The sequence below is a fragment of the Wasmannia auropunctata genome, unplaced genomic scaffold (assembly GCF_000956235.1).
Source record: "Wasmannia auropunctata unplaced genomic scaffold, wasmannia.A_1.0 LD294213.1, whole genome shotgun sequence".
NCBI lineage: Eukaryota > Metazoa > Arthropoda > Insecta > Hymenoptera > Formicidae > Wasmannia > Wasmannia auropunctata.
In genome coordinates this window covers 1-611 of record NW_012068677.1, presented here as the reverse complement: position 1 = coordinate 611, position 611 = coordinate 1, and the positions used below count along the sequence as shown (strand labels likewise).

At 34.7% G+C, this 611-nt stretch overlaps 1 protein-coding gene across 1 annotated transcript; it reads left to right on the top strand.

Annotated features, from left to right (window-relative positions):
- Positions 1-58: 58 nt before the first annotated feature.
- On the top strand, positions 59-556 carry LOC105461309 (the record flags this gene model as incomplete). Its single annotated transcript, XM_011707812.1, has 1 exon — positions 59-556. A coding segment is annotated over exon 1 (498 nt), but the record flags the coding sequence as incomplete, so codon positions are not given.
- Positions 557-611: the final 55 nt, after the last annotated feature.

Below are 611 nucleotides of genomic sequence, written 5' to 3'. Positions count from 1 at the left end.
CGCCCGGACGCCCCCGGACGTCTTCAAAACTAGGACAAATCCGGGGAAATCCGGACGGATGGCAGCCCTAATTAAGAGAGATGATGCTGAAAAAAAGAAAGCAGTCAAAGATTTTTTGAAATTATTGACTGTTGATATTGAAACAAGTGTAACCAAGCCTGTAACTGAAACACAAACAGCTAAGAAAAGACATAAAAAAGTCATTCTTCCATCATTAGAAGATATTAACTCTTTATATAAACATTTGAAAAAAACGAGAACAGAAGTTTACATGGCGTTACAAAGTTCTTTCTCTTATTCTAAATGGCTCTCTTTAGCAGAGGTTACATTAACATCTATTCACGTATTTAACAGACGGCGAGCAGGAGAAATAGAAAGAATACTTATTGAAGATTTCAACACTTACGAAAAAGTAAATAAACATATGAATAGCGATATATATAAATCATTATCAACAGATGATAGAAAGATTGCACAAAAATATGTCAGATTTTGCATACGTGGAAAACTGGGGCGTACTGTGCCAGTTTTATTATCTAATGAGTTATTTGATTGTGTTACTTTAATTTTAAAATGGCGAAAAGAAGCTAACATACCACGGAAGAGCACAC